Source organism: Augochlora pura, chromosome 4, assembly GCF_028453695.1.
Source record: "Augochlora pura isolate Apur16 chromosome 4, APUR_v2.2.1, whole genome shotgun sequence".
Lineage (NCBI taxonomy): Eukaryota > Metazoa > Arthropoda > Insecta > Hymenoptera > Halictidae > Augochlora > Augochlora pura.
Window position 1 is genome coordinate 15,037,094 of NC_135775.1, and position 27,878 is coordinate 15,064,971.

Sequence of the window (27,878 nt, forward strand, 5' to 3'; positions counted from 1 at the left end):
GGAATTATCTATGCAATCTAATAAAAGAGCAAGAGTTGATTATTTTCTAGAATATACAATCGACGAATTTTTATCATTTGGCTACTGATGATCGTCTACGAAATGACGAATTTCCGTCATGCGTATAAAAATGTGTTAACTGCCTTTCGACAGACTCGAAATTCTGCCAGCTATCGAGAGGAAGCACCATGGCGTTAGTTCTTATAAACACAATAGGATAGTCGAGGGATGAAAATTCATAGAAATTGATAGTTTGTTCTAGAGTTTTCCGGAACGAGATCACGAGAACGATGGAGACCAAGAAGGTGTACGTGAAGAAGCGTACAGAGTTCGGCAAGCAATGCGTCTTTGCGGCGACGGAGCCGAGCCTGGACGTGGATTTGCGGCCGAATCCAGCCGACATGCGCGATTACGTGAAGAGGTATCACTGTAACGCCACTGTGCAGATGTCGACGCAATTGGCAGAGCACGAGGTTAGCCTGAATGTGATTTAAGGAGATTAAAGGGGGAGCGGACTCGGCCGGTTCATTCAGTGCATCAGCGTTGATCCGAATCAACACGGCATGGAAAGTACGGCATTGTTCCTGATCTTGATAGGAGAGTTCTTTTCTCTGTCAAACCGGAACACAATAGCCGAGCCATCCAGTAGACATCGGTTAGGCTGCCAGCCGTTAACGATGTGTCCCTGAATGGGTTTAATTAACCCCTTCGACTGAAAACTTTTCTTCAGACCGTACCGCTCGGTCCATCCCGTGAACGACCGAATAGTTAGGCTCTGCTGTCCTTGGCTCTCCCTTTTCAGCCATAGACTATAGACTTCTGGAGCATTATACTCCACAGGTTTATGCTAAAAAGTTCCTGCGAAATTCGGTAACATTTCACTTTAACGGGTTCTATTGGTTTATAGGTTTATAAGGCAAACTTCTAAACTTCAAATATACAGCACTGGATTCATTTATTCGGACACTCTTTAAAACGCGGTATCTTCCTTCAAACTTGGACTAAGTGTCTTTACTAGGCAATGACTATAATACCTCTTTTCAATATTTCTACTATTTAGAATGACAGGAAGAATGAAAAAATCACGTTTGTTAACCTTTTTATCTGAGCCTACAAAGAGAATTTAAAAATTTATGATTACAATAATTTATGTATATATATAATATTATATAATAATATTTTACCGGTTCCCAAAAACATTTTATAAGTTTTGAGCTATGAATTTGAAGAATTTGTAGAAAAATTTGCAGTTCGGATTCAATAGAGCAGCAACATAATGGAAATCAAAAATTACGATATTATGTATCTTGAAACTAACGGAGAAACTATTATTGTAAAAACAGCTATAGTTTAGTTATCGATATCATGATATTCGATATTGTTATTATCAAAAGTGAACATGATATTCAGATAGAGAAATTTTGATGTTAAACAAGTCATTTTACGCATCCTCGTTTTGTGGTTTTTCGTTTCGTCACGGTCCTAATTTGAACAATAACGCTGTTAACTTTTATTTTATAATGTCCAAAGATTTCAACAATTTTTGTCAAACAAAGCAATCGATAGTTTATACGTGACAGCTTTCGTCTATAGTATAAAAAGACAGTGTTTCGAAATTTTCGTAGAACTTGAAAATTAATGTTCACTAGGATTTACTAACTATAACTTCAAAGTCACACTTACATGTGATATACTACACGTATACCTTCCAGGTCTTATGATCTAATTTAATATTTAGCAAGGATGTTGCTAACAAACGAGGACATTGTACCTCATAATTATCAAATTTTACTTCGCACATAAAAGTAAAATGAATTTTTGTTTAAATCTTGCATTCGTTATTAATTTACATTTCTGCAGATTTGGTATTGCATAAATTTTGTATAGCCGTTTAAAGTGCTCAACAAGCATGAATCGAACAAGTGAAATGCAACAAATCTCGCCTATATTCTACTACATTGTTTATAAATTTTCGCGCTCGCGTTTTTCCTACAACGACGAAACGCAGCGTCCGACTAAAATTTGCAATAACGAAGACGTCGGAGCCGGAAGACGATGCGAAAGCGTCGACGTTGTAACGGGATTAATGAGAACCGAAATTTGGACAGGCGAAAATCTCGAGGGGGCGACTGATTGCGCTGAAGGCAGCAGAAAAGTTTATTTACTCGGCGGTCTTGTTCAGGCAGCGCTACAATAACGGAAGCAGTATCAACTTGTTGAAAGCTTTCGGTTAGACGGGCACGAACGGAAGCACAACAGGCTCGCCGAAAACTTTCTTACTTGATGCATCGGGCATGCAACTTTCCGCGCGGCTACAGATTCCTCGGTATTTTGTACAGATTTCTACAGCAGCCACCGCGTTTACCAGCCGGTTCCCTCGGCCGTGAGAGCCACGCGATGTGCATCGCCTGTCCTATTAATAAGTAACAAATCTCGGGGATATATATCCTCATCGGCGATACCGGATTTGCTTCGCATTTGTCGCGTCGCAGATTATAAATGTGCAACCTTTCACCTATGCCAGGAGGAATACATTAAGAATTATAATCCCAAAGTCAATATTTATAGCATGGCTCGAGATACGAACAGGAATCCCAGAACTGTCCTCCTTCGGAAATATCATTTTTCTACCCGCTGTATAAAGTGTAATTTATGCAGCAAAATTCATGAAATAAGATTGATCAGGTATTTAGAGAAATGGATTCTACATTTGTTTGCAATGCCGTAGTGAAATAACATGTTTTTTAAATTTTATTTAATATGAAAATAAGATATAACTATTTTAAATTATTCATTTGAACCGTTACCATTGCCGTTATTGAAAAATAAAAATAGTATCGATCTTTTAAATAATACATTATCTCGTTATTTTTTATTGAAAATGTGACGAAAGAAATAATCCTTACAATAAAGAAAAAGTGTTTCTTATTGCGGTATAACTGTTTCAACATAGTCAGATTTTATTTTATCTTGCTGAATAATTATAATAGATCACCGTATAATTTCCAAGAAGAACACCACAATTATCTCAAATAATTATTTCAGATGATTGCAAAATAACACGTTCTTCAAAATAATAATTCGAACAATATTATCTTAAAAGTAATAGTCATGCAAATAATTATGAAATAACAAAACATGTTATTTAAAATAATATTCCAAATTAGAATTTTTGTTAATAGAGCAATTGGAATTGGTTTGGCAAGCCTCTTCGATATGTGCATTGTTATCAACAAACAGGTTTTTTTTAAACCTATTTTGTTTAAGAAACACTATAACGCAAAGTTTAATGGCATTCGCTGTGGTTCTTTTTTATCGTTGATCTTCAAAGTTCTTAAAAACCCAACGAACTAGAAAGCTGTACAAACTAATTCGAAGATTAATTATCGTCTCGAAAGACGCTGATCGAATTGGGGAACGCGAGTATGTTTATAGTCCGCTGTACGTGCTAATCGTTCCCCGTGTCGAAAATCAAATTATGCAAACCGATTAGTCTGCTATGCAAATGCTTGACAAATAATTAACCTGTTATCAAGTACACAATCCTCCAACGCGGGTAGAATTCCAATTAGGGTATCAGAGCATGAATATGCGATACTTGGTCCCCGTAATCTACGCGAAAACATTTTTATCCTGCGATTAACACGGTCACTAGATCAAAGGCGATGATTTCGCCGCTAATCTCTAATGTTTAATCCATGAACGATATGCCTACGATCGATCATATTTAACCCTTTAACGTACTATCTTCTTCGTAGTTACAAGGATGAGTACTTTTTCTACTGTGATAATTTCATAGAAGGAAAAGGAACAATATTTATTGCGTTTGTCTACATGGTTAAATAAGGATGACAAGAGGACAGACTTTTATTCCGGCTTAAAAGAATGGAATAACACTTATACTTAAGAAAATATTAAATAGATATCTCTATGACGAGACAGACTCGTCAAAATACGGCAAGGTGTTAATTCTCATTATTTTAATGTCACTTCGAAACATACGTACACGCGGCTGTCGCAAAGCTACGGTATCACGCACGGAAAATTGCATTCTCCTCTTATTTTTATACACGGTTCGCGCTAGATTACTTAACACCGACATGAAAAAGCTTTTCAACAGACTTCCGCTAAATGTTGAACTCGAGTTTCTTTCTACACATCGTTCTTGGTCACCTGAAATCCAATTCCACCGAATTGACGTATGCGAGAACGATTACAACGGTTGGTGAAGCTCCTATAACAATGGTCAACATACATTTCCAGCGATATTGATTGTTCCATCTTTTGTTCTAACTGTTAGCTTTTGGTAATAAAACTGTCTAGAGTCAGTTTGAAATACGTTCAAACGAATAATTGCATCTATCCGGTGAATTGCTGTATCAGGCGAATTTTGAAAGATGATTGGGATATAACAAAATTTTCGTCGTGACTTTGTGGTTGATTCTTTATTATATATTTCGTATAAAAATATACGTAATGCAATAATAAACTTATGAAATACTAAAATTCTTATTAAAAGATCAATTCTTACTGATGTATTCAAAATTTTCAAGATTTATTTAAAAAGTTTAGATTTCTTAACGATAACAACTGTTATTGTTTATAATTGTTTATAATTTGAGGGTTTATTCAAAATTGTAAGGGTTCTAATGAACTAAGTACTTTAGGATTTTCGTAATCGTTCAATGATGTCATTAAATTAATAAATAAAGAATTTTTTACTTGATATAATTATTTAAAATCATTATATATTTGTATCAATATTAATGTCCGCTCTATCTCTAATAATATTACCTACATATCATTTATACATTAATATTCTTTTTACAATCTTCTATGACTCTGGTCAGTCCTTTTAGGTTAGACTATTTTTAATTATATTTCTTTATTAGATTTTATTGTGTTTCAAAAAATAATTATATTTATTGTTATTCTTTATCTTACTTATTTAATAGTTTCAATTTTTTGTATTAATTGAATTAAATTATACATATTTGATTTGGAGAACACAGTCTGCACTGATCTCTCGATTTAATATGAAATTTTTTAAAAGATTGTTTAAATTACTATTTACATCTAAATACTTAAAAGTTTAACATTTATTATTTTTATAATTAATCATACGTTTTTTATTAGGTGTTTTTAACATGTTCATCTTATTACTATACATTCATACAACCGCACAGTCCTTCTTACATACCATACACTCTCACCCATACTGTACACTTACATATCTATATCATTTATGTAAAACGAAAATTTTACTTCTTTTTTTTTATCATTTTAATTTTTGTAGGAATAAAAGAGATCATTATGTATTTAATTTAATACATATTATATGTTATTTAATCTATAGCCACATTCTCTGTAAAAATTATTACATATAAAAGTATCTTACAGATTTATATTACATGTAATCAATTAAATATCTATATTTTTTACTAGACATTCCGTTTTTAAGGATGTTTTAATATGTAACAGTTTTTTAATATGCAATCGATTATTACAAGTAGAAGCATAATTATGCATTATTCTACAATTCCTATTTTCGCGCGATGGTCGATCTCACTAGATCTTATAACAGCTAACTTAAAAAATTACTAAGTCTCAGGTGTATAAGTCTCACAACCATAAAACCATAAAGGTTATATATGCGGACATAGTACAACTTTTCAAAGTAGTTAAACAGTTTCTATAGTTATAGTACCTATGTAAACAAAGCGACAAAAATCGCGCGAGAAAATAATAAACAGAAGATTTCAAGGAACCCCCAAAGCCAGATATGCTTGTGATTCGATATGGTCTATTTGGGGATGGCAGGTGAACCCTAGTTTTATAACCGAAACAACAGTTCCTTGGAATTTCAGGTTCAAACGACCACAGTACCAATACAAAACACCGGGATGTATCACTTCGAGGGCGGATGGCCCAAGGATATCAATCCGTTGGATGAAGAGACCACATCGAGGTTCCGCAGGAGGGTGGAGAAAGATGATTCGTGGGCACCGAAATTAAAGAAATTGTTCGGTGTAAGTTGTTCCTTCATTGAAATTTCACGTATTTATTTTCCTTTGCCTAAGAAACTTTTTAAATAATTTCTTTCTGGATGTTACCGATTCCGATTACTGGACGAGCTACCCATTAAATCTTTATGCAAAACACTTTTCCAAGACGATCGTAAGAAACCAAAATTGAATAATAATAAACTGTTTCTATCGATAGAAACTAGTTTAACAAAATTCTTAAATTCATCTTAGGCCTTTACGATTTTATATTTTCGATATTTTTGATATTATCCGATGTACGCATAAAATCTACAGTCAACCGATCACAACGCCTCCTTTTGTCTATTAAAAATGTCTGCCACATACCGAGCAACTTTTTAATAAACGTTAGTCATGCAATCAAGAAACATTTCGTTGTCTACGTTTTGCTATCGTAAAAAATGTCGTAGACACGTTATTTGTTGTATTCCCGATCGTGGAAATGAGTTCAACACTTATTTATTTAAAGAGGGGTTTTACTATAAGTTTTCGACGTGAGGAGAGGTCGTCTTTTTACACTGAGTATACGACTAATTGTAAGACCTGTTTTTTTAAATGTGTCCGGTTCAACCGTGCTGAGCCAAAATGTTTGTCTGTAGGATCGATTTAGTCCCTTTTAAAAGGAAAAACTAGGAGTAGTAGGGATGAGATAGGGCGAGGACGATTCGGTGTTCAAGGGGTACGGATGACTCGTAGATCAAGGTACAAGGATGAGTCAGTAGGAGGTGAGAGTTTTGGACGGCTGAAGATAAGATAGAAACAAAGGAAAAATAGGAAATATTTAGGGAAAGGATGACTATCGTCAGGAACTGACACACATCCTTCAGTATTTCATTTGTGAGCGTTTTCAAAGACATTTCGAAGTTATTTAAAGTTCATCTTGCTTTTTATCATTTTGACTTCCCACTCGAAATACTAAAGGACCCGTGTCAGTTTGTTTCTTTTTTAAATCATGTGTCTATAAGATTCTTTACAGTCGATTTAACTCGTATATCTGAACCGTGTATTAATATCCATTATATATATTTGCAATATTTAACCTGTTAATTATCATCCCAGTGTTACATCCGAGGTCGGTCTTCCCTGCGTGGTTAAGCTAGTAACAAGATCAGTAAAATAACAGAACAGTTCGTCTGCGATCATGTAACTCGAATTAGACGCACTAAATGAAGCTTTGTTACAGGTAATGGAAGACGGTGTTCTTCAAAATGGCGCGATCAACATATACCAGCACTATTTTGACGATATGGTGCCGACGGAGCTGGTGCAACCAGTCAGTCTCAGGTGAGCAACTGGGAAGCTGCGATTTCACTGAATTTTCGGTCATCTCATTAACCTTGCGTGTAATTCGAAACGGCGGCGTTACAGGGTTAAGGTCTTATTCGTAAGCAACATTCTGTATATTCGTTTCACTGCGGTAACAATTCCCTTTTGTAATAATGCCCGCTCGATTTGAAACAGTCTTGATTAAACGTTGCATGTTAAACGAATCGAAACTTAACGAATCAAAGAAGAAACGTAATCTTCGATTAACATCAAAGCTTGAAGTCAGTAGTACAACAAAGTATAGTGTCCAACTGAGATGTGCCGCTTCGTAGGAATCAAGAATATTCAAAACTGTACATTGTACTAGATTAATTAGTTATTAAGCTTTCTGATAGAATCTAGAGATCTGGAAAATCTCGAAACATCGTGCAAGAAATATGTTTTTGCCGATTAGAGAAATGAATCGTCGAATATTCATTCTAGAAAATTAATCGTCTAAAAATTGTTTAAATTATATACATTAAACTATAGCTTACAATCTCATTTATATAATTGTCCATTTTCAGACGACTAATTTTCTATGATAAGCGATTCATTTCTTCAGTCGATTAAATCAAACGACGATTAATTTTCCTGGATCAGGTTATGTCAGGTTTTGTCATTGACAAAAGGTTTAATTAATTGATCGAACCAGTGGTCTACTTTGAACAATTAATTTTTCGTAGTCAACGATGGACGATCAACGTCATTAATCGATTATATCAATCGCCAATTTTATGAGGATTAATTTTTTTAATCGCAAACATTAATCATCCAATCAAACAAAACTTTTAATTAATTAAGTGAGGTATTCGAGAAAAATTAAAATTTGAAAAACATGCATTTTGACAGCATTTTATTCGCCGATTTGAATTATGTGCCAATCATTTTGCCAAGTAATTCTTTTGACAATAAAAAGAAATCCTTTTTTATGAAGAACAATCGGTTTGAAAAATCTGCTCTCAATTATCTTCAACGTCATGTAGACAAAGTACAGTATAAATTTCAGCTAAACAAATTTATTATTCTTGTTGAGTTGTTTCAATTTTACTGATAATTATTGGTCTATGATCGTCTTTATCTACTTATTAGACTTTGATAAAATTTTATAGGCGTATAGGAAATAAAGACTAACGAATAAAATTTTATTCAACGATATCAAATAAATATGTTTCGAGTGAAAACATGAGCAATCAAAATTTTATTCGAGTAAGTTTTCCCAATATAAATTTATACGAATAAAGTCGAATAAACTTATAAAATAATTCATGACTTATAATAAACGATCCATAAAGTTTTAATATATTAAATAATTTACCCATCGTATGAGTCAACATAAAACACGATATCAAAATGAAGGTTTTAAAAATCTTATTTGACAAATTACTAGTTGTTGATTTTTTCTCGAATAATCCCGGCCCCCCTAATGCTCAACTCTTACTTTCAGAGCAGTGGCATCGTACACGGACCGAGGTCATCTGAAGCGACCGGTGACCGATATCTCCGTGTCCCCGGACGACGGCAGGAGGATAGCGGTCTCCTACTGTTTCTTGGAGTTCGGTAGACGAACAGACTACGGCAACACGGTGTACATCTGGCAGGTCGGTAGGTAGCAGAGAAAGCTTCCGGTTCTTCAAACCGCGAGCCCCGATTTTCATCGCATTACCTAAATTCGCCCAGGTATTTGCATCGCTTTGCATCCGTTTGCATATCCTCGGGGGAAAAGGACGTCCCATTGGAAATGTCCGAGATTGAAACTCCGGACGGCAGCGCGTTTCCCTTTCGCCGAGAAATTGTCCGCTTCTCGCTACGCTGTACACGGTGGAAAGAGATTCATGTTTACGCGATACCGTCGGGCGAACGATGAAAATTAATTTTCCGCGCAGGAGACCGAATTAATTCTGCAGCAACGTCTTGCTCAATGCGGTTGTCACGCTAAGCTTCCAACGCGTACGCCAGCGAAGAAAATTTGATATCCGGCTGACAACCTTCATTAACCCCTGCGGAGCGATGGGCAAATTATTGCTTCGTATAACGAACGGTTCGCTTCGTTTTACACTGTAAAATCGCCGCGTACCGTGAATAGTTTCTATTTTATTTGCGATATTCGAGAAATGGTCTGGACGTGTTCTGAAATATTCTACTGCAATTTATTTTTCGTTCATATACGACTGCGTCGTACTCTGATTACTCGCGAGTCGATCTTTCTTTTGTTTAATTTCTATGTTATCTATTATATAAAAATAAGTCGGGTTTTCCTTCCTGACGCTATAACTCCAGAACGCACGAACCGATTTCCACGGTTTTGCATTCGTTGGAAAGGTCTCGGGCTCCGTGAGGTTTATAGCAACCAAAATTCTGGAAAAATTTCAACAGAAAAGCAGGAAAACAGGGAAAATCATTTTTCACATACAGCGCCATCTCTGATACATAGCATGTACTACAAACCAATATGGTTTATAAAACAAAAAAAATAACTTTTCTTCATCTTTTAATCCCCAAACGAAATGTTACAAAAAACGAAGCCATCTGGTGGCGAAACGGAGTTCGCCAGGTTTGCTAGTTTTTCATAAATTATTTGATCGAAATAACTGTGTAAAAAAATAACTTAAACGTTTGAAATTGATATTTTAGATTCGCTTTAAAGTATTGTATTTCAATTTATTTTTGGTACATTCGAGATCGTATCGTGTTCTTTTTATTCGTGATTGCATCCTCCGTTCGTTTGTTTCCGATTACATTATTTGCCGTGAGTTATTTACATTTGACCGAAATAATACTGTAACGTTTAAAATTGATGTTTAATCAGGAAAATTTGTGAGATGGTTCAGACACGAGTTACTTTAAATTCGGCTGTAACAATTACTCAAATAATCTTTGAAATGGAAGTTTCTTATTTTTATAATTTAAGTAGTAACATTCTAAAAATAGAGTAAAGTACTTATTTGTACAATTCAGTTCGTACTATACTAAAGGCAGAGTAAGTACTTAATTTTACAGTTCAGTTAGTACTATTCTAAAAGCAGAGTAAGTAGTTATATTTATAATTCTGTTAATAACATTTTAAAAATATAGCAAGTACTGTTCTAAAAGTACTTATTTAATTCAGCTAGTAACATTCTAAAAATGAAGTAGCATTGTCAGTACATTGGGCATACATTAACCAACAAACAACTTTCACCCAATTCATAACCGCAAATTGAAGTGAGCGAACGAAAGCTTATTTAATTATCCGATAGCTGCCAAACTCGCCCGATTGCTAATAATACGGAGAACAGAGCGCAAGGTTGGTGGTCTAAAATTGTTCCGTTTCTATAACCGAAGCCAACCGGGCGCACGTAGACGATACGAGTCGGAACGACAACGAGCCTCGAAAGAGTAATTGATTTTCATCCGACACCGAATTGATCGATGACTGGCGGCGAGCCGCCGCTCGGTGAAACGCGCGAAGAGCGATGATCAAACGTAAACGGGACTATGAAAATGATGACGGCTCTCGCGATCACGCTCTTTAATCCAGATTAAGAGGCACCGTCGTTATTTTGCGCGCAGACAATTCGATCGAGCCTTACATGGCCCTGGAGCCTTTCTGTCCATGCGTGGCATGCGAATTTAATCCTCGAGATCCTTCCATCCTCATCAGCGCTCTTATGACGGGCCAAGTCTGCTGCTGGGATATCAGAGCGAGCACGAAACCCGTCCAGTACTCGGATCCGCTATTCAGTCACAGGTAAGCGGCACGAAGGTGTGTCCTCTTCACTCTTTTATCGCTGCATCGGTACGTCCGTTAACTCGCAATCAGCATGTCTAAGATCATTTATAATCTTATTTTTCATTTTTTTTTAAGAGAATTGAAATTTCTATAAAAATATGCACGGAAGAGGAGAATCAATCTTTATCCTGCACGAAGATAATCAATCTAATATGACGTATGATAATGTCTATGAAAAGGAGCACTTGAAAACTTTTATTTTGCACAGAAATCATTCAGCTCGATAAAAATGTTTATTATAGCGGATACTCGAGAATCTTTATCTTGTTTTGAGGTCATAAAACTAATATAACACGTTAAAATGTTTATGATAATAAATCCTTGAAAATGTTTATTGTGCTCGATGATCTTGAATCTAGCGCAACACGTAAAACTATCCATGAAAAGAGAGGCTTCAAAATATTTATTTTCTACAAAGGTCCCTAGCCCAACAGACGGATGAAAATATTTCTGAAAAGATGACACGAAAAAGAAGATCTATCTTAATTAACACTTTATATTCCGTGTAGTTTTATGAAAAACTTTCACGGGGAGCTAGTGATTTTTTCTTGGATTAAACTGTTATTTTACGGCTGAACAAAATTATAATTAAATTGTAGTTTGTAGATCAGCAATCAATTTTCAGGTAAACGTCACAAATATTTTAACTTAGATGCTGAAACTAATCGTAATATTAAATAAAAATGTATATGTACCTGACGGAAGATTAAATATTAGAGAAAAGTCGGTAGGCAAGGAGTAGAGTAACGACGCATGCGCAAGGAGATCCTACGCAACGTCGTGGCACGTCTACCGGGTGAACATTATAATTCTAAACTTCGATGGTGACGCGACACGATGCAAAACTACAGATACAATAAAATAGGTATCACCTTGTAGATACGCCACGCTACGGAACTCCTGCACAAGTGTTGTCTGTTCCTACCCCTTTTCTTAGTTGCACTAGCGGTCATAAACGTGAATTTGTGCAAGACAACTGTTGCACCAGCAACCGGTAAATTGTTCCTAAAATCCAGCTCCAAAATGAACCAAAAAATAATGGAAATAAATAATTGAAAGTAGAACGTTGCTAATCAAAGCGTCTGAAATTAACAGAACGATTCTTGCCGAAGGACTTACGCGAACGGAGTGACGTGGGTGCCATCGAAGACCAACACAGAGTTCTTCTCCACATCATTGGACGGCCGTGCAATGTGGTGGGACACGCGACAGCTTCGCCGACCAACAGAAACTCTGATATTCGACCTGGATAAACCGAACGAGCCGAGCATGTACAAAGCAATTGGTGTCTCCAGTTTGAACTTCGGTGCAATGGTAGGGACGAAGTTTATGTTCGGCATGGACAATGGTATCGTAGTGACTGGCTCAAGAAAGGCGAAAACGAACGTCGAGAAACTGGCTGCGAAGTTCGAAGCCCATTTTGGACCGGTGGTCGCTGTTGATCGAAACGTGTTCAACCCCTCTGTGTTCCTGTCTATCGGAGACTGGACGGTGAAGGTGTGGGATGAAAGCACTAGAGAAGGGAACTTAATCTCCACTCTGTATGTTAGTTTACCTAGGTTGTAATTTTAATATACGTAATCGTTTTATGTGTTCTCCTTATACAGGGTAAAAATCTCTAAGAATCCGGAAATGGGAGACACCTGAAGTTATTTCAAGCAACTTTTTCCTTTGCAGAAATTTTCTTCGAGGCACCGTTAACGAGATATTAATAAAAAACGTTGGCCAATGGGGCGCGAGTGTCGTTGGAGCGAGGCGGCCGAGCCAACGAGCAGATAAAGCGCAGTCTCACTCACTAGCCCAAGCGCAGCGCGTCAGTAGTATTCGCGTCTCATTGGTCAATAGTTTTCATTAATAACTCGTTAACGGTGCTTCAAAGAAAATTTCTGTAAAGGAAAAAGTTGTTTGAAATAACCTTAAATAACCTCTCATTTAGACATTTTAGACATTTTTGAGACACCCTGTATATCCATGTATCGATATTTTGGGAACATTTTTTACAAGCCGAGCGGCTTCGTGTGATCAAGTTTCATGATGCGCTTATAGTTCCATGATGCCAGGTTTCGGGTATCTTGGTAAGGAAGTGCGTGGTCTAGAAAATGGCTGTTTCATTTCGTCAGATAGGATAATGCATGGACTAACCGATGCATATTTTATCAATAGAGCGCCATTAGGTTGCAGGATTGATTTTCGTGAATTGGCCGTCGTTTGTTTCGTCACTCTGACGTCAATAGTTAGATTAGGACGTCGTGAACTAGCCAATACTTGTTTAGTCAAAGAGGCGCCACTATAAGGTGATAAATGATTCGTGAACTAATCGTTGCCTCTTTCGTCACTAGAACGTCACTAGGAGGATGTTGTCGACTAGTTGATACCTGCTTTGACGAAGGGGTACCACTATGAGGTAGGAGGTTTGTGAACTAACCGATCCATGTTTCGTCATCGGGGTGCACTAAGAATAGAAGGGCAGGGATTGAATATTTAAGGATAAAGATTAAATATTTAAGGGTAGAAATTGAATATTTAGGGATAGAGATTAAATATTTAAGGGTAGAAATTGAATATTTAGGGATAGAGATTAAATATTTAAGGGTAGAAATTAAATATTTAAGGGTAGAAATTGAATATTTAAGGGTAGAGATAAAATATTTAAGGGTAGACATTGAAGTATATATTGAAGAAAGATGTATCTCTGTGGCTTGTACTAGCTACTAAAATCGAAGAGCTACTACACTGTAGTATATTACCAAAAGTATCAAGATGCTACAATTGTTTAAGTATGTAGACGAGAACTACCATGAATAGGTCATTGTACAAACTAAACCATCTATCTAAGTCTAGTTCGGAACATTTGAAAGATCAGTTCTTTTACTGTTAGACATTTTTGAGACACCCTGTATATCCATGTATCGTACATATAACAGTTCGTTTACTTGCTTCACTTTTAATTTCTTTAGCAATTGCATTCTGTTCGATTCATAAATTAGTTGTTTTGAATGAAAAAGGCATACTCATGAAGGGGACAGTGTAGCAAAATAAATTAATCTTGGTATTGATCTTATAAATACTGTTCTCTTATTCATTAGGTACATATAATATTATATAACGACCTTAAATTACATAAATCCTTGTTTATGCATATCCAGGATTAATGAATGTTCTGGCAACATGTTCTAAAGATAAAATATTTTATGACAAAAAATAATCCTCTCAATAAGAAAAAACTTAACAAAAGTAATTAAAAATTTATCGTAACAAATATTTTTGTTTTGTAAAGCTGCTATATTAATTTCTTTGTCTTGCAAATTTTACATTTGTCATCATCTTTTGCGCCTCTTCTCGCATTATATTAACAATTTATAATAGTTATCCTATCTGATCCAGGTTCTCCAAAATTAAATTGTCCATTTACTATTCACAAACGTTCTCTCTGTCCCATTCATAAATTTGTTAACAACATTGAAACTGTAACTTGTTTAAGTACTACCATACAAATAAAACTATTCGGTATACGTGAACATTTTTTAAAAAATACCTAGTCGAATGCAAGCAACAAAACCTCGGTAAAAAGTAACAGTACTTCATGGAATGATACGGAAAAAATGGAAAAATATTACTTTCAAGCATAAAAAATATGAATCGTCTGTCATAATTACGTAACGGTTTTAAATTACGTATGATTAGATATTTATGATATATAACAAGAATAATTTTATTGTAAAAAGATTAATAATTTTTGAGACAATAATATTATCCCATTCATGGTTCTTTTCATGTACGGTTTTGGAGATTCTATATTCCGTTCTCTCGATATTCATGATATTCATTCACTGATAAATGCGGGGACGATAGAATATACGGTGGTGGTATCGATTCTAAGATACTGCCCCCGATGAGCGTCGAATTTGTGGCCCTTTTATACCACAAAAATCGTCTGAAACTGATGGCGAGGGAGTTGCGTACATGCCTCGGATTCTAGTTCCTTGGAACCCCTGTTTACGCGATCCAGGGAACAGTCAAGAGGCCCTTACTTGAACCAAAACACGCGAAACTCTCTGTAAAGCGCGCACAGGTCTCCGAGAAAAAGGCCAAAAAATGTTGGCGTTGGAAAACCTCCGTGCGTTACACAGTCTAGAGGATGTTCAGAGTAGAAATTCGTGGAATTGACGAGACGAATTAAACGATTTGGACTGCTACCAAACGATACTACATCCTTTTTAGCATCGAACAAGCATCCAGAATGCTCTTAAACAATAACATTAAGTACTTAGAACTACCTTTCTTTTTAGTTCTTTTGAGAATTCTTGAATAGAATCGCATAAAAGCAATCTTCCAGAACTGAAAGAGTTATATTAAAATATAAAACATTTGCTGGAACTTGAAGAAAATGTCAGGAAAGGTAGAATTCACAGTATAAGAACGCCACGCTGTAAAGCAGATGCACGCCAAACGCGGTAAAAGACAATTTTTATCTGAAATCATGCAAGTCTAACTCATTTCTTTATTTTATACGGTTCAAATACATATTTTGTTTATTTTTTAATCTTTCATATAGCTATGTCACTTATGTAGTTACTATTTCTATGTATATGCTGTCGTTTTATATTATTCTCTTCAAGATTTTAAAGATTATGTAAATATGTATGTTCTAGCTGATAGAATAGCTATATATCTACTATATGTACATATATCTATATATCTATATGATAATATAGTATAATTATCTATATGATAATTTTTTTAATAATTAATAAATTCGCAGAATTATGCTTTTAATTTAAGTGCACCTTCTAAAAGTGTTAGGACAGCCGCTGTATTAGTATAAATCATAATTTTTTAAAAGTACAGATTAAATGAAGTATTTGACTTTTGTAAGGGAGTGTATATTAGGTTTTATTTCTATCACTTTTCATTTAATTTTGAAGAACAAAACGCTTATAATTGTAAGTGTATAGTATGGGTGAGAGTGTATGCATGTGAGAGTGTATCTGCACTTCAAAGTCATATAGTCCTGTTGGAAACGGACAAATGTTAAACACAGTAATAATACATTGTAGGCCGCGTGACTAATTAACTATTGGTAAAAATTTTCTTTCCCACAAGCGCACTTTTAAAAAATGCCTTTTTACCGCATTTGGCGCGCGATTGCTCGATAGCGCGCCGCTTTGCAGTCAAATATAAAACCGACCAAAACGGCGAAATCAGTTTGAAAATGAAAAGTTGAATGAACTCAAACGAAAATGACCCATATATTCCGAGGGAATTTTCGGCGATTCTCGGCTGATAGGGTGGGTCCACTGACCTATATTCTTTCGAAACTGTCATATATTGGTTATCAGCGGTTGCCTAGTAGAGCTAAATATTTAGAGGAAATCTGGTCGGCCGACCCTAGCCGATAGGTTCAGACTGGAACTGACCCACATTGTTCTTTCGAATCACAATATTGGTTATTAGCAATCGAGTGTCTGATGCAAATATTTAGAGAAAGTCTGGCGCATCATCGACTGGAGTGATAGGCTGCGAACAAACCATACTGTTGTTTGAAAGGGTCATATTTGGTTGGCCTCGTCAATCGGCAATCTAAATCCCTGTGTGCTCTATCTTTTACCGCGCTGTTGATCTTCGGCGAATCGCGCGAATGCCGGATTGTAATCTTTCGAATTAATTTCGGATTTCGGTGTTGGACCTCCTGAAACTGATTCGCTCGGATTAAATAGTTATATTTACTGTCTGCTCGGTCTAGCACCAAATTTTATTTATTTCGGGTCGCTTCTTTCGAGACTATTTGTCATGGATTTTTTCGGATCATTCCTTTGAAGCTAATCTTGTTATTTTGTCAAATACTATTTTTGTATGAATACATAATGTGCAATGTGGAGCAGAAGTCTCTACGTACCTTTTACGACGGTATGGCTTTTTTTAAAACTGGTCTAAATGACTTCAATTTTTTGTCAATATTAGAGGAACTGATTTACTTTATAATGACTATTTTTTTAAATTGTGTTATTACTTGAAATAACAAAAATGTCAAATATTCTCTTTCCTCAATCTTTTATCTGAGTCTGTAATAAAAATTTTAAAAGTATGTTTCGTAAATTACAGTAACTTATATACATGCTTAAAATTTAATTGAACACTGAAACATGTAAACTTATCTGATTTTGGTCTTGTGAAAAATTGCTATTTTCGTGACCTTAATTGTAAATATTCACCATTCATATAAGTTACCAAAATCTGTTACATACATTTTTTAAATTTTCATTGTAAGCTCAGATAAAAAATGAGTTGTTTTACATTTTTTTAATTTGAAGTAATATCTAACTTATATAAAAGTATTTTAGTGATTGTAGAGTGAATTAGTACCTCAACATTTATAAAAAAAAATATTCACGTCATTTAGACTGGTTTTAATGATGTAACATCGTTCTAAAACATTAAACACTTTTGCGAATATTTTGGACATTTTTTCCTTGTTATTTCGAATTAAAAATTTAATTTACAGCATAAATGCTTTATGTTATAATGCATCAGATGCTAAAATGCAACGTATCACGGTTATATCATTCAATATAATGTTGCTATCTTACCGAGAACAACTTGCCATGAAGATATTGTTACATTCAATGTTACATTCAATTTTACAATACAAGTATGACAAAACAATGTTAATATTTACTGTATAATTAATAACATTTGTAACGAAACTTGCAAAACTTTTTCTAATATTTAAGTGAACATAATTATGCTCTTAATTTTTCAATTACTTCTGCTACTATTAAATAAATTGAATCGAGTTAATTAGTAACTTCTGTTACTGTTATTGTCCGTCATTCAGGTATTTGTTAACATTCTATCACAGAAAAATTACTATAGGTTCAACAATCACTTTCAAACGAGCTAATTATCTTAAAAAACGATTCATTGATATCTTCCGAAAAAATTCCTAAATATCTCTTTTCAGGGTGTCAGGTATTCGTCATTACAGTGGCAAAAAGACATAAATTTGTTCTTTAATATTTTAAATTTAAAAAGTTCGTTTTGATAAAATTTTCATTTTTGCATTTTAAATTACCGAGATCCACATGCGAAAGTCCCTAGGACCCCCACTAGCGACAGCCCTGTATGAACGCGTGTTTTCTCTTTAGAACTTCGGACGGCATAGGAAAAGCAAAGCGCCAAAAAACGTTTCACCATGTGCTTACGAACACCTTTTGTCTTTACAAACCGTGATAGTTGAGCTGTGCTACGTCTTCGTTTTTTCGTTATTTTTACATTCTTGTTATATGTATTCATTACTGTGCGGGATTACGCTTTGTTACGTTTATTTCTGTCACTTATTTTATAAAAAAAATATTTGTTGCCACGACTGTCCGACTACACATTATTCCACATAAATCCGTCAGCATAAATACAAAACGCACGTTTTAAATTTTCGTCACAGTCTCGGGTAAAATGTTTTAAAAAATTGAGTATTTCATTTCTTTGTAATATCAGGCAATACCAGAATTTTTAAAAAATGTCTTTTTTATTGTATTTTAGTTAAGTTTAGTTCTTGTATTGTATTTTTCCAGCTGTCAAAACTAGAATGATCAAGATTATTATAAAATACAGATGTTTGCAGAGTGTTTGAGCAGTTTCGAGTGACCTGAGTTTACTGGGTTAATAGTTATAGTTTATTTATATTTAGGTTCTTCAAAGTCTTGTGCTGCCGAATGATAGCGCGTGAGTGAATTAATGATTGAGTGAATGAGTGAGTGATTGAGTGAATGAATGAATGAATGAATGAATGAGTGAGTAAATAAATGTGTGAGTCAGAGAGTGAGGCAGAGAGTGAGAGAGGGAGAGAGAGAGGGAATGGGGGTGGGGAGAGAAAGAGATGAAAAGCAAAGGAGAAACACATAGACAGAAAAAGAGAGGGGGGGGGGGGGGGGGAGATAAGATTGAAACAGCGAATGAGACAAAGTGAAACATAGTTTCGGGGGCTCCATTTCTCCTGCAATGGAGACCCCGGGAGCCGTCAAGGAATTCGTGCGGGAACTCGATTACCCCGTTGGGTAACTCTCAAGGGGGTAGTGTGCCCCGTCGCCCGTTGCAGGGTGCACTCGGATAATAATATAGGAAAGAGGAGATCGACCCCCCTCATGGGAGGTATGTATAAGCGGGGGTTTCCGGTTAGATATGCGCCGGCGGGTCACGGAGACCCCCGGCAGCTTAAGAACGAACGTGGAGTTAGGCGGATATACTCTGGGGACTGTTCGCAACCCCGCTTGGGGTGGATGACTGGCCCACTGAGACAGCTTCGCTTACCCAGACCTCTTTCTCACGAGAGGGCGGGTTATCCGTAATTAGTAATTATCTCCACGGGAGAAAGAATTGATACGGAGAGTATGGCAAGAGAGGGAGAAAAAGAGAAGTGATGAGATAACATGGTTAAGGGACCTTTCTCTTAAAAAGGAAAAAATAAAGGGTGGAAGAGTTAAATGGAAATATCGAGGCAGCGAGGGCAGAAGTGCGAGCTAGTAAAGTCGCACGTGGTCCAAGTTAATGTCATTATTATTGTCGTTTCGAAGTCGTAGTCATTATCGTTGTCGTTGTCGTTATCCGTGCAAAGTGGTTACGTTGTCCTAAGCTAGTTGCTATTTCTGTTAGTAAGCCATTACTGTTATTGTTACTTAAATTGTATACGTGTTGTTTCATTTCCTCACGATACTCGTAGGATATCTTAAAATAATCCTTATAGTACAGTAACCATGTTCCACTAGCATTTAAGAAAACTTCAAATTGTTCAGTTCAAACTTCAACACTAGATTTACGGAGTACTAAAAGCAGACGTTTTATATTGTTATAACGATTTATTCTGACTTTCAAAGAGCGTTATTCTAAAATTTGCCGCATGTAACATGTCATTAATTTTTCGTACATTTAATAATATTTATTATACAATTTAATTTTGTTACCTATGATATCTAACCAGCATGATGGCAAGTTAAAAATAACATTTCTGAAAAATATATATCTCAAATGAGCACATGAATACTTATTAAAACTCGATATGACATAACTTTCCGGTAGACGTAATATATCGTATATTGAATAAATATGCCATAAATGTATCTTTAAAATCTGAACAATGGTACATTAACAAATCAGTGTCCCGTTATTTTGACGAACTCCGTTAATCTAGTGTTAAACAGTTGTTACATTTTCAAGGTGTACGATCACTTTAATCAGTCACTGTACATTTTCGAACAGTCGTATAACTGTAAAGCACTAATTGATAACACGGCAGTTTCTTGAAAACTGGTTCGACCAGGTACATGAAGGATAATCCAACAACCGGATGCTGGGACAAGATAAGAAACTCAGTTTTTTACGTGGCGACGGACGCCGGAACTCTGATCGCCCTGGACCTTCTTCAGAAAATCGGGAAGCCGATTTTTAGGTTGCAATTGTGCGATTCGAGGATCACAGCAATAGCGCCGTACGAGGAAGGGACGTTCATCGCCCTCGGCAACTACAACGGGACGTCGATCCTCGTCGAATCGACGGAATTTCTTCAGCGCTTCACCCGAAAGGACAGGGCGGCGCTGTCAGAGGTAGATGACCGTAAAATTAATGCCCCGCCCCTGTTTTCGCCCGTAAATTTTTGACGCAGCCCGGCGCTAGCAGCAGTTTTTCTTGCCGGCCCGTGGGAAACAAAAAGTTTCCGCGGAACTGTGCAACTGCAGTCCACCGAAATAAATAATTCGCCGCGTGTTTAAAATCCGTTAATGATTGCCGGACTGTGAAAGTTTAATCGACCGTGGCGCCGTTTAATCAGGACCGCTACGGTGAGTCAGTGATTCCACGGGAAATTTAACAATAAACATTTACCTTTTATTACTGCACCGTAGAAAGTCGCGAGGATTTATCGTTACAGAAATTGAAATTAAATGGGACCTAGATAATACGTTTCATAAATTAGAAATGAAACGAAACTGGCCTATCATGAGTACACGGTTCAGGAATTGTTGTTAAGAAGACATCGTCCATTCATCCGAATACTATAATAATTCTTTGCAGATGATTTTTGCTTGCGAAACAATTGGCAGATTTTACTTAAGAAATTCGATTCTAGTGACCGAATTAATTAAGCAGAAAAAATAGTACTGTCGTTTGTCTCCCTACTTGAAATGCTAAAGGTCGATTTCTTTACTATAAATCACGCGTCTATGAGATTTTTTACAATCTCTACTTAAACGGGGCACCCCTGTATTTATTCAACTACATGTGGCACAGAGAAACGTCGTTTGAATCGCAAGGTCGAGCAAACGTCCGAGATTCGACAGACTCTAGTTGTTTTCTCGGTAAGTAACAGATTCTCTGAAAATACTGTCTCGGTTTTTATTGCAGTACCTGGAAAGATGCACGAAGTTAACGAGGGCGGTGGACACGCGGCTGAAAGAGATCAAATTAATGCAGAAAATTACAGCCGACGAGGAAGAGGCGGCGGCATTGCACGCTGCTGCCTCTGCGCACAAGGTCAAGGAGAAGAAGAAATCGAAGAAGGGTGATGAAGACCATCATCATCATCACGCGGGATCGAAGAAGGATAAGGAGAGGGACAGGGACTCGAAACAGGGCAAAGAATTGAAGAGGAAACTTAAAGACTTCGCGATCACGGCGCAGCTCACGGAGGCGGAAAATAAATACTTCGAGCTCGTCGGACAGGTACGGATACGATTCAATCTGGTATCGCGATTAAAATTCATGGGGATTCAATATATTAGATCGTCCCAGAAGTAACATGTTTTTTTCCACGATGATGAAAAAGGAGAACCACTGTGCTACACAAGTTGTCCGAGCTTAATCTATAAAAAGATAACTCGTTCATTGCGTACTATATAGAAAGTGTTTCCAACAGAAATTAAATGGCTTCGAGATGACATAATGCGTTTTTCTGCAAGTGCACGCGTGCAGGGAAAACAAAGATCAACTACACTTTTGATTAAACGAAATCATGTAATTTTGTACATACTCGTCTATTTAGATATAACAAGAAATTATTATTATTATTATACGAAATATTATTATAAAAATATTGCAAAGTAGTAGTCTTATTTTTACATGTTTACTTATAATATTTTACTTAATATACGATTGTTACTTAACGCTTAAAATGTTTTGCCAGTTTGGAAGGAGCAGATAAGATGTTGATACGGTGTTGCAATATTTGGCACTTAAATATCCCGTAATGCAATACTAGTGTACCATGTGTAGTTTGATAGTTATTTTTTTCAAAATAGCAGACTGACTAGATTAGTGTATTCAATATATGATCTCGTTAAAAAAAACAACGAAGTTGACCTTTCTTGATTAAAGTTGACCTGTACAAGTTAATTGCAGAAAAATTGAATTACGTCATCTTGTAGCCTCCGCGAAACTATTTAATTTCTATGGGAAAAACTTTTCATACAGCGCGTAATTATCGTGTTATTTTTATCCATATATTAAAATGGGACACCCTGTATATAGGATGACTCAACATAATAAATAGAATCACGTTACATTGTTACGCACATTACATATTTTTTTAGTCAATATTAATTGTAATATTAATATTTTCGTACTGTTGATGAATTTCATTACAGACAAAATATAATCATGATACTGTCCTTTCTTTTTATAAAATATTTCGGCTAATTATACAATTCATTCAGAGTTATCGAAGTTATATTTTATATTTCTTCATACGTTACCTTTTTACTAGTTTTAATTTCTATAAAATGGTCCAGGTACTTGCACAATTGCATAATAGTTCTCAGTTTATTAAAAATGATTAAAATTAATAGTATTTAGATTTTTAAAACAACTCTCGAAAATTGGCAGACACATAAATATCTACAGTTTCTCCAAAATTATTCTTTGAACATAGTAGCACAAATGTTTTAGATTATTACGTTATCTGGAACTATTCTAATATTAGAATCTTTTCACTATTCTATGATTGAAATTACGCGCATTTTACATTCTGAATCTTAATTCGATGGAACGTTACATCGAGTAATGACACAAAGGAATTATAAATCGCAGAAATGGAAATATCAGCGGAGTCGTTGATGAAATCATTCGCTGAATTTCGACAATTTTGTGCAGCGATGTTCAAAGGAATGGGCCGAGTGCTAATTGATAAATGGTATTTTACACGTCCTTTGTCGAATCACAACGTGCCACAAAATTGGAGCAATTTATTTAATGAAACCCAACCCGAAAGGGTGGAATTTATCACGGTGATTACTCTTTTTAACGCGTCTCGTATCTCATAAATACTAATGACATCAAAACTTATATTCTAGTCTGGACGTGTTAATCCACCAGTCAACAGGTTATACCGGTTTTTTTTTTACAATAAATTATTATTCACGCTACTCTCTTTGTTCACTTCCATTAGAATCTTTCAATCGATATCGATCAATTTATTAAATAATCATATGTAATTTATACAACGAAATCTTCTTATAAACAAATAGAACTGTACGATAACAAAATATATACATAATCTAGATACAGATCTTAACTTAGACATTTTTATTAACAACGTGAGTGTCAATAAATAAAAACATTGTCAACCATAAATAATGTTCTACCTTGGTTTAAAGTCAATGCTCCTACAAAATTATACTTCAGACAAATGTTACTCCTTTTTTTACATAAAGTCAGATTCGAATATAAATAAAACGATTGGTCACCTTTTATAGGTTTCATTAAATAAAACAGTTACTTTGACTTCAAAGTCCTCCTTGTTATAAAACATATTATTAAATTAAAATATTGAAATGAATTTGAGATACTAATCGACACAAAATATAACTGTATGAGCTAGTTACTGTGACATGATCACACAAACATAGTGAGTTACTAAGCCTCTAATACTGTAGAGTGTAATATAGCGTTAACAGATCTTAATTTGACACTGATTTTATTAAAGCGGTCAAAAGATCTTACAAAATTTTCATTTTCAACTTCCTTTTCATCATCAATTTCAATTTCTCCTTGTTTATCCGCGCACACACGATTGTCTCGAAGATACGCGGTTCCCGGTGATTCTTTCGAATGACAAGGATGATAAAATTGGTTCATGTAAATGTAACAAAAACTGTTTATTATAATAACACTTAATAACAAAATCGAAATTATAAATGACGTTGATACTGCGAATATTATTAGTTGATTACGATGCAGCGAATAACTAACAGATGAGAGTGATGGTTAGGCTAATGAATCTCGTGTGAAGTGTATGTTTGTACTGTCTGTTCGTCGAACTGATCATCTCCGAGGTAACCTCGGAGTGGGTGTGTATTAAAATATGGAACAAGCGGATTCGTAGATAACAATATTTCGGAAAAAGTAAGGGAAACGGTCGTCTTGAATTGATTGGTTCAAAGAAAAGCGTATACTAACGGAAAGTGACCGCCCCGAACTCATCGTCACCCGCAGGTAGTGCTCGTACCCTCGGGTGAGGGTCGCGAAGGATCCGCGTGTCCCAGTGACGGGCCGTGGCAGACAATGCATCATAAAAGGGCCTTGTGCGTTCGACAAAATACTCTAGTGCGGGTCTTGGCAAAATATTAAAATCTGATGGCCAGATGTGGGGTTTATTGAAGAAAATGACAAACAATAGATTAAGCACCGGCCTTTTAGAGACATTACCGGTCAGGAATGCGTTGAGAATATTTGAAAATTATACTATGCGCGTGTTTTTATGACGGTAGTTATTGCTATGAGAATAATTTCGCCCTGCAACGGAACAGGGTGTTAGAATGGCAATGACGGCTGTAAACTAGTTCCGTTCTGTAACGGAACACTCCTACAAACATTATAAAAATAATCGATAAAAACAGGCGTGTATGAAATCTCGGTAGAAACAGTTGTTAAATAACGATTTACTATTATCAAAGGAACTGCTGCAGTACGCGAACGTGAGCGAAACGGAACTGCGTCCAGTGGGTCCGATATTTGTAGCGAAGAAACCGGATCGCAAAACGAAGTCGCATAAAGAGGATCGTAGCGCAAAGAAGAAGGTCGCGGCGAGACCATCGGTTTTGCCGTCGCGCAAGCGGACACGAGCAGCAACCCGTGCAAGATCTTTGAAAAAAGCAAGTTCAAGCGTGCCGGCGTTCTCTTCCGACGAACAGGTGGAACAAGTAGAGTCTTTGGTATCCGCGAAGATGGATCGCCGAGGAAAGAAGACGAAGAAACAAATGGTCAAATTCCGGCTGCCGATACCCTGTAAGAAGCAAGTATGCAAACCGCAAGTTTGTTGCTTCAGACATAAAAGGGGATCGAAGAAGAAGAAGAAGGAGGAGGAGGAGGAAGAGCAGCAGACGGAAGTGAAGACAAAGACTTCGCAGTTCGACGAGAGCTCGACGTCGACGTCGATAAGGTCCACTCGCAAGAAGAGGTCCTTGCGAGGACTAATCCGCTGGCAAATGCTGAACCTGCCTAAGGAGCTGGTCCAGGAGACCAAGAGAGCCAGGAGGGAGATCAAAGAGTCACCTTCCGTACGACTCTCCAGGGTGACGGCCATGGCCGAGACCGCGAAAGAGGAAAGCCGGTGAGAATGTTAACAAGTTACTTCGATTCGGGTAAATTTAACTAAATGATAGACTGTCCTGGTGGGCACGGTTGACCACAGTGCTGAAAATTAACCCGATTTAACCCTAGAACGATCCCTTGGGGTTGCCAACGACCCTACAACATTTTTAAATTGTCTGAAAACGTTTAAATAAGTGCTAAAACATTGAGATATTTTCTTAGAGATTGTCCACTTCAAAATAGTATATAATAATATTATTATACTAAATAATAATATTGTCCACTTTGAAAATAATAAATAATATTTTATTTTTGAATCGCTCGCAATTCCATGACGTCGCTTATGTCGATAATGGAAGGAGGTTGTTGTTGGGTTAAGAGTGCAAAATTCTGAATGCTACTAATAATCGATAATTCCTGCGTTGAGGTGGGATTTCCTGCACGCGTCAGATGCGAGCGTTTGCCTTTCGCGCCCGACGCATTAGTATTGAAACAACGTAAATCATTGTTCTGGATTTCTATAAGCGATGTTTAACTGCTGCATCGATGAATATCAAAGCCGTACTTTTTCTTTGGGGCGCATTGTGTTGCGCATACGCGATCGTCACTGCCAGACGCGTACAGGAAATCCACCTTTGCGTATGTTCATTATGTACATACAATTGAGGTAACTTTTTCCTGAGTGCAAATACAATTCGTCGCTTTGTTTGCAAGTTGTCAATGAAAAACAGTGACGCAAGGCGGTCGAGTTAATGAGCCGAACTGGGCTTCGTTCGCTCATTGGCTAGTGCTTTTCGTTAATAACACGTAAACGAAGCGACGAATTGTATATGCACTCAAGAAAAAATTATTTCAAGTGATCTTAGGAATCCACTATTTCTCGATTTTTAGTGATTTTGGGACACCTTGTATAAAATCATGAGATGGTGGATCTCTACACAGAATAAGTATGTTGTGTAAGAGAACTAGAAAATAAATAATATTCAATAATGTTAATTTATATAACAATTTCAGTAAGCATTGCACCGTGTTACATTCGAGATGTTTATACGTTCGTTAAAAAAATATTAAGAATTATCAAATGCCAGTAAATAGAATTGGAATGTATACTCTGCTTTTACGGTTATTTATTTTTATTTTATATTTAGACTTATTATATTTTATATTTTAATGGAAATTCATATTTTTATTGCACAGATCTATTGTTATTCTACATACAAAATTATTAATGTGTTATGGCAAAAAAAAATCATATCAAAAAAGTCTTTATGGAAGTAGATTCTCAAACACTTCTCCATTACATTGTAAATATTTCTGATAACGTTTTCTATCATTTGCAGAATTCCGTTTAAATTTTGTATAGTTATTACTGCTCTTTCAAGAATTTATTCAAATCATGTAAATTCTGTAGAACAGGACGAGCAATAACGACAGATAATTTAAACCAATTTAGATTTAGAAAACAAACTCAATAAAATAAACGGACAAGAATAAAAAGACAATACTTATATGATTAATACAGAGAGTACTCCATATTTTACACTGTTCGATTCAGTTCAACCTATTGACAGATATGACAAAATGCACTTTTTAGAGAAATTGAAAATGAAGGAGGTAAACATAGGAGAAGCTCATTGAAACTGTATATTCTTGCAGCAAATATCTCGAATGTTTCAAACTGAAATTAGGTAGATCGTTTAGTTCTTCTACTCTCCTGTCCTGAACCAAAGAGTCCTATTCATGACAACTTTGTGTTATAAAATATTCATAAAATCCACAGTCGCGACATAATCCACATTGCCTCCATTTTTCATGGAAAACAGGGTAAAGATCAGCGAGAGCGTGCGATCGCGACGAACGTTCGAATCGGAGACGCATCGGGAGAGTGACGCGAGCGTCAAGAAGGAGGAAATTTCGGCGGATACGGAGGAGACCGCGGAAGAAGATTCGCCGGCTCGGGAAGAACGAAAAACAAGAGTGAAACGAGATCCATGCGCTGTTCCGAAATTTCCGAAGATTTCGAAGCAGTTCGAGGCAATGTTGAATGCCCCGATGCCGCATTCGGTCGAGGAGGCGGTCGCTGAGGAAGAGGATCTCGTAAAGGAGCTGGAATTGAAAAAAGACAGAACTTATCCACGAATTTCGGAGTTTCATGTGAATAACTGATGCTCTAACGACACCGT

The 27,878-nt window shown here is 36.1% G+C and overlaps 1 protein-coding gene across 1 annotated transcript; it reads left to right on the top strand.

The window, feature by feature from the left end:
- The first annotated feature begins 290 nt into the window (after positions 1-290).
- Positions 291-27,861, top strand: LOC144468436 (dynein axonemal intermediate chain 2-like). Its single transcript, XM_078177895.1, has 10 exons — positions 291-473; positions 5,868-6,029; positions 7,228-7,328; positions 8,797-8,954; positions 10,902-11,079; positions 12,234-12,666; positions 20,445-20,717; positions 21,514-21,831; positions 25,059-25,714; positions 27,519-27,861. Exons 1-10 carry the CDS (start codon positions 291-293, stop codon positions 27,859-27,861), a joined length of 2,805 nt encoding a protein of 934 aa, XP_078034021.1.
- Positions 27,862-27,878: the final 17 nt, after the last annotated feature.